Raw genomic sequence first — 7538 nt, forward strand, 5'->3', positions numbered from 1 at the left:
GATTGAAAAATGCGTCTCTTTGTAAAGTCCAGTTCTGGTTGACTTGCCGGCAACAATTTACAAGCACATATTACTGAAAATAGAAAACTGGTTAGATAATAATAGCCCTCTCCCCGGCAATCTGTCCATTTCGATTTTTGTGTGAGTGAAATTACAACATTTTGAGCGACTCAATAAAACTTCATATATTAATTGATTACGAACAATGAGAGAGAATACGAACGCTATTTAAGTATTTTGAAGTATATTTGCATCAATACTTAATTTTAATGAAATTGATAAAAATATGTTTTACTTGGAATATTGATGATTGTTTTGATTTATCTAATTTAAACACGATTAGCTCAACTCTCATGAGTTATACACAAATACACCTTTTTGAAGACGTCATCATATCAGAAAGTTTAAATGGTTTACGGTTAAACAGACATTGTTACCCTTAAAGAATTCTTTATATTTCACACAAGTTAACTACACCATGATATAAATTGGTAAAACATTTCTTAAACGAGGCACTTAATGCACCATAATCAGTTGGCTTTGACACAAAGCCCCTGGGACGTAGATGGCAATTAAATTTTGGCATTAACTATCCAGCCACCAGAGTGCTAGATCTTAAATTACCTCAATGCCATGCTTATCAAACTGATCACAAGAATTAGTTATACATCATTATGCTGAACAAACTTGCATCGCGTCAGTGTCAGTGGCTAGCAGGGGAAAGTCTTATTTTGCATACGCACTGCCCTCTCCATTCCTAAGTTCACTGAGCAAGCGCATGCATGTAAAATGGAATTTACAATGAAGTGGAGTATTGATGGTCATATCTTCCAAACTAAAGAACAAAAATTCAATGGAAGAGTAATCAAGCATGTTCATTGTGGCAGCATTGGTTGCATTAAGGTAAATACTACTATATTTTTGTTTAATGGTAGAAAAGATATGATTCTAATGGTGTTATTGCCTTTAACCCTTTGTAAAAGCGGATGCACAGTTTTAAAACAGTTTCTGCCTTCATGAAACAGTGTAAAAAAATTACCTTTGTCAAACAATTTTCGCTAAGTTCCACATTTGCATTCCTTACACATTTTACTAATTTAAAACATATAATTTATGCTTGGCTTTTCAAACAACATTAGTTTTTATTATCATCTTTCTATCAACAAATTGCAATGCTATAATTAAACATTTATCAAGTATTATATGAGTTGATATGAGCAATTTGCAATTAAGTTTTGCCACGCATATTTTCCTAGCAAAGTTTATGAACGCCTTTTTAAAAATAATAATTATAATAATATCATATAAAACTTTCCACAAGCACTAGTTGTGATGATTATATTTATCTTGTTTAAAATAAATATCTTTCACAATTTTCCACAAAACAGGTTTCCTTTGAAGATGATGAAAGCATTCAATGCAAGTTAGAACAGTTTATTTCCGGTACGAAGCCAGGATTCAGGCAAAGCAGATCCCTGTTCTTGACATGGTTAGATTTCAAGGTAAAATTGTTCAATGTATGCTCACTTCGCCCATTCTTAATAACTTATAACTTACTTCAGGTCGTCTAACTATTTATTAGTAAAACATTTTTATAGTAAAAGTAACCTAAGCCTAAATCCCAGGTGCATTTCTGTTACGCTTTGTAACTCTGGCTCATATACTTATAAAAAAGTGACAGTTGCACTTTCCTAATCACGACTTTTTAAAGTGACACATGGAAGCCGGGCAAATACCAAATAATTCGTATATTTGTAATGCAGCATTTTTGGCAATATTTTTTTTACATAATTGGACTTCCTGTTGTTGTTCTGTTTATTTAATTAGCGCAACTAGGTATCTTTTCTGAAGTTTTTTTAATGTTATATTTGTCTAGTTGTTCTTTAGTCATCACTATTTCAATTTATGTAAATATTTCATGATTTTGAAATGGATCATCTGTAGCGTTTGCTATGAATCCATGTCAAACATCCATTTCTTTGTATTTAGATGTATAAAACTAAAATAATTTCCGTGGTTGAGGATTGTTAAATGGTGTTACAAGGAATGATAATATTTTAGGCACACCTGTGAACAATCTCTTTGCCCAGATTATCACTACGAGTTGCCATACTTTGTTGTATTTCAGGGATGCGAGATGCAACATATATCCCCGATATCAATCACCTCGAAAAGAAGTGCATCGCTTAAACGCGGCAAATAAATGAGGTATAGTACCCGGATTGCCAATATAGTAATGTTTTAAATGTTTTTAATATGCTGGGAAAATCACACACAATAAGTTGTAAATACAAATATAACAAGCAATTTCTTTTCACACGCGTGAAGACTACATGAGATAAATGTGAAATTCCATACATCATTATGTTGTTGAATAGTATAAGGGTTTAATTGTAATTGTTTATTTTTCAGTTACAAGGGGAAATTCAGAATTTGAAAGAAAAACTGGTAAATAAAGACAGGCAGATTGCAGATATGCAGGTAAAATGCCGTTAAATCTTAAATGCTTAAAATGGTAAATGTTTTAAACTATTTTGATTAATTATTGACATGTCTTTTTATTGTATCGTAATATTTCCATTTCTGTTAAGAGACCTTGTCGGTGTTTAACTTTTAAAGTAGTGTAAATAATTAAGCATAGGCCCTCTATTTTGTAACAAGTATTTCATTATATATGAACAACCTTATAAAGAACATAAAAAAGGAAAGCACACATGCTTATCTATAAATATTATTCATAAAATGAACATGAATTCTCTGTGAATATACGCCTATACACATTTTCAGAGAGTATTATGTTTTGTACTATTTAAATGTTTATTCAATATTTCCTATGTCGATTTAGAAAAATATGGCAAATTTTGAGGCCATGAACATATATTTCAGGCAAACCAAAACAGAATGTATGCAGAGAATGATAGTCTAATGCTCAGAGTGAAAATGACAGAACAGACAGCAGCAAGGGCAAGGGCTTCCCTACCAAAGGTACTGTTTTTTACATGGAAACAAATTATATCCAATGAAGCTCGTTATTTCTCATGATTATTATGTATATGTGCATGTTTATAGCTTCAACTTAAATAACAAAGTCCACAGCCTCTAACCACATACATAAATGCCGCATCTTATCAACCTAGAAGTAAATGGGGTACCTATTATGACCATATTCCTTGCATTTGTTTTAGCTCGTCTGTTTAAGAAAGATGAGCTTACATCATAGCTTCATGGGGATATGTTGTTGTCTGTCGTTGAAAACGTGTTAAAGTTGATATATGTGTAGTAATCACACAAGTTACAGCTAAGATGATTGACAAGTATATTATAAATCATAGTAAACCAAAGGGTCAACATTCATAACTCATGTAGTTCTTATTACTAATTTGCATTTTGGTAAAATATTGTCCCTTTTTGTCTTTTTTGCACCCACAAGCGAAGCTATTGTTTAATTAACAAGGATAACAGTTGCAGTCTAATGATCTTTGATATCTTCATGTCGCCTTTTTTAAAATAATCAGTCCGTCAACCTATAAGACTGTCCATCGTTCATAACAGACTCTTTATGATGGCTATAACTATGTAATTTCATATTTTGACGATCTATTTTAAACAGTCTTTGGTAGATTAACTGAAAAATCTTCATTATATCTTCATTTCTTTCCATCAAACCTTCAGCACATGTGATTAGATGACAACCATATTTACAACATCAAAATGTGAAGGTCAAGTTAACACTTAAGATCTTTGACCGGATTAAGAATTTAGTTGTAATGTAAAAGAAATGTTAAGTATATTGATGAAATATGTCTGCTTGCTGTCTGAGCCTTGTAATTATATTTTCAAATTCCTGCAATGGGTGAAAATCCATATGAATTTCAACATTTGACGAGAAAAAAAAGTTTGATTTTATATTCACATCTTTTATTCAATATTAATTTTGTAAGAGTAACTGAGTTTTGGAGCACTGCTTGTTTTTCATTAAAGAACAGCCAAATTCACCAATGCACATTTATGTTCCCAAAGTTTATTTATGCAGAAGGATCATGTAAACGATATTTTGCTTTGAAATATTGATATAAAGACCATTGTGTATCTCGATTCTAGATTCTGTTCCCATTTTTTTTAACAACATATTACTACAACTGACATAAATTTATGGTAGAATGATACAAATATTACAAAGATAGATCTCTTAGTATGTCTTTTGTGACTATTGTTAGTGAAAAGGAGCTTCAATTTTAAGCTCTGTCTTTTTCCTTGACCCAAATAAATTTGTATATTTGTATTATACCATTTGCAGGAATCTCGGGTTGCTGCAAAGAAACAGGTTTTGCAGGAAACGGTTACACCAGCAAACAATGCCAGATTCGATAAGGTTTGTTTGTCTGAAGAAATACAACTTAAAACTAGGCTGAATTCATTTATTACATATGACTGATAATATTTGATAGACATACTTTTCTCCTACCTCAGATAAGTAGATCCAAAAATTAGGCCATGCAGGAAATTAGAATCTTGCCCTCGGGCAAAGATAAAACAAAGACCCGTATGAAATACAGTTGAACACTGCCATTCCGATCACCGTTTATCCGAATTGATCGCTATTGTTTTTTTTGGTCTCGATTTTACTCCTACTTTGTTTAACTAAATTTTTAATCTTTAATCCGAAATCGCTAGTCCGAATTAATCGCTATTCCCAAGTAATAATTACGGGCCCGATTTGGTATTTCACACCTGTTTATTAATTCTTATTTCGAACCTTATCATGTCATAGTTTTTCACACCATACTTCAATTACACTAGGGCATGGGCTTGGGGTGACAATGGAGCACAATTAGCGCTTGTTAAAGAATGAAATTGAGCACGCGTATTTTACAATCATCGATGTCAGAAAATTAGCAATTCATTTAGGTGATGTAGTGTATTGAGTTGTTAATATGTCAAATATTCTGTAATAACAATCAGTACAAAATATCATGCATCACATGTTTCCGTGACTATTATGTTCTTATATTGAACAATATTTAAGACAATATTATGTTCCAAAATAACTTTGTAACGAAATATGTCATATGTTATGTTAAACAACATTTAAAGTCTAGTTATATTAGTTCATCCATAGCTATCCGTTTATTATGTGTCTGCTTACTACATTGCATAATTGAACATTTCATGTATTTGTATACAATTTATGTATTTGTATGCAATATGTATGTTTATCACGAAAAACTGTATAAGTTTAAGTGAAAATAAAATCTGTTCTGTTCTGTTCTGTATATAATTTCTGGTTAACACAACATGAATATCAATCGAAAATACGCATTGCTCACTTAACCCGCTACCGAATAATCCGTACTATGTTCCGAATGCATACATGTGCTGTCAATTTGTTTTAAACGTTTTATGTTTTAATAAAGAAGTAAAACAAAAACGAATTATTTGTCATTTAGTACATAATCAATCAACAAATATTTTTGTATACGAAATATCACTCAAACCGAATGTATCATATTGGTAACGTGTAACCGAAATTGCAATCTTCACGACTTAGTATTTCACGTCATCTATTATTCGCGAACGTTGTCAATTTTATGAAAATTGTTAATCCGAAATATCGTTATCCCGAAATATTTTTTGGGTCCCTACGATTTTCAATTAACGGTGTTAAACTGTACTTTTTTATTGTCATAAAGAGTTCCAGTAAAACATACGTTTTTACCTCATTTTGTTAAACTGAGATGGGAGAAAAAGCATATACCATAGCCGCCCGTATAAGAAAGGTTCGTCCCAACACTCGCTCAGGGTGTTCTGTGAAGACTCAGTAAACCTCGTTTCCACAAAACACCCGACGCACAGGTTGGTAATGAACCGATCTTACGCTCTCGGCCATGTAGGATACTAATAATAACGATGATACGTAATCGAATTAGCTAAACACTTCCAACTAAAAAACAGAAATTGCCAACCGCAAAATTAAGTTAAAGTTATAGTTCAGTAGTTGTAAAGATTGTATGAAAATAATAATTGAATTTAAGAAAAACAACTTATACATGCTAAATTATTAATGTTTATTTTCCATGATTTCTTTACCAAAGATAACTGGCAAAATCTTATTTTATGTAACAATTATAACTGAGCATAATAAATGATTTTAGTAATGAACTGAAACTTTCCTACCAGTATTTAAATAAAAACTTGGCAAGTGGCATACATGTATTGCATATCACATTCATGTTGTATGCAAAATAATAACAATATGCAATATAAACTCAGTCATATTCATAAATTTGGCAATCCAAGAAATAGTGCAAAAAAAATTCATACATACTTAAGAGCAAAGTATACTTTTGCAATTGCTTTAGAGCCCCGGTCCTGTGGTTAGACCATATACTTTAAAATCACGCTGTTGCGGATTCGAATCCCGCCTCCGTCCAGCATTTTTTTATTATGGTTTCCCCACCTCTGTTTGTTATATGCTTTTCATAAAGTTAATCGTTATGTTAGTACAGCAGATTTCAAAAATATATTTTCAGACAGCAGAAACTGAAACTTTAGCCGAGATAGCAGAAAATATGACGGTATGTTCAAGTATAAATACAGAAATATAAAGCCATTTGTCTATTAAAGTATGAAACATTATATAACAAAGCCATTTGTCTATTAAAGTATAAGACATTATATAACAAATATACTGAACTTAAAATGATCATTAATTGGATTTTGGCTGTAATGGTAATATGTAGTATACACTGTAATTTTAAGAATACACCACATCTATTAAATCTAGGAAATACTTATATGTTTGGTTCGTCTTCAGGTGGCAGTTGTGGAATATACAAACCAGAGTGTGTATATTGGAGAAATGGAGGGAAACATGATGACCTTTGCCCGTCGGCCAGTCGGAAAACTAACAAGTTCTCTCAACGTAAAAAATAAACAGAGCGTGATTTTGAATCCCTTGGACAAAATGAAAATTAATCGTCGATATATAATTGCAAAATTCGAAGGATGTAAGAAAGACAACGTAATACAATTATCGGAAATTCAGATTCAACTTATAAATCAGTCCGTAGCTTCATATTGTTCTAAACAAGCTTCAGACATCTAAAACCTGATATATTTGGTATGATCATAAATATCAGATAACAGTTTGCCTGTACATATCTTTTAAACCTTGTTTTTGTATTTCAGTAAGCTTACATTGTGTTTTCATTTTGTAAATATTTGTACATTTTATGATTGAGTTATTTTTATTTACTTTTGCTTTGCCTTAAAGCCTATTTTATTTTAGTAGGTTACTAATTCAAGTTTCATTTTGTGAACACAGAGAATCGGTCAATGACAAGTTGGGAATCTAGTCTTGGTCTTTCGAGAGCCATTCCAGTATGCTAAGCTCTTACCCTACATAACTCATTATTAAAGTTCTTCCTGTGATTTCTGTGATGGAGTTTTTTATTTATCCACTCCTCTGTGCATAAAGCCTGGCATATTTGAGAAAGTGCCGTCTTTGGTATTCATGAAAGTTTGTATGAAATACCCTT

At 31.7% G+C, this 7538-nt stretch overlaps 1 protein-coding gene across 1 annotated transcript; it reads left to right on the forward strand.

The window, feature by feature from the left end:
* The first annotated feature begins 2194 nt into the window (after positions 1-2194).
* LOC128238015 (uncharacterized) lies at positions 2195-7105 on the forward strand. The gene is made up of 6 exons (XM_052953583.1): positions 2195-2208; positions 2413-2481; positions 2887-2985; positions 4298-4372; positions 6531-6575; positions 6815-7105. Exons 2-6 carry the CDS (start codon positions 2476-2478, stop codon positions 7103-7105), a joined length of 516 nt encoding a protein of 171 aa, XP_052809543.1. The 5' UTR covers positions 2195-2208; positions 2413-2475.
* The last annotated feature ends 433 nt before the right edge of the window (positions 7106-7538 follow it).

The sequence above is a fragment of the Mya arenaria genome, chromosome 6, assembly GCF_026914265.1.
Source record: "Mya arenaria isolate MELC-2E11 chromosome 6, ASM2691426v1".
Lineage (NCBI taxonomy): Eukaryota > Metazoa > Mollusca > Bivalvia > Myida > Myidae > Mya > Mya arenaria.

Bases quoted from the DNA above. Each gene is read 5' to 3' on its own strand.
- LOC128238015 (XM_052953583.1), top strand. The intron at 4,373-6,530 runs GTTTGTTTGTCT...ATATATTTTCAG, and splicing joins ACAATGCCAGATTCGATAAG to ACAGCAGAAACTGAAACTTT. The intron at 6,576-6,814 runs GTATGTTCAAGT...GTTCGTCTTCAG, and splicing joins AGATAGCAGAAAATATGACG to GTGGCAGTTGTGGAATATAC.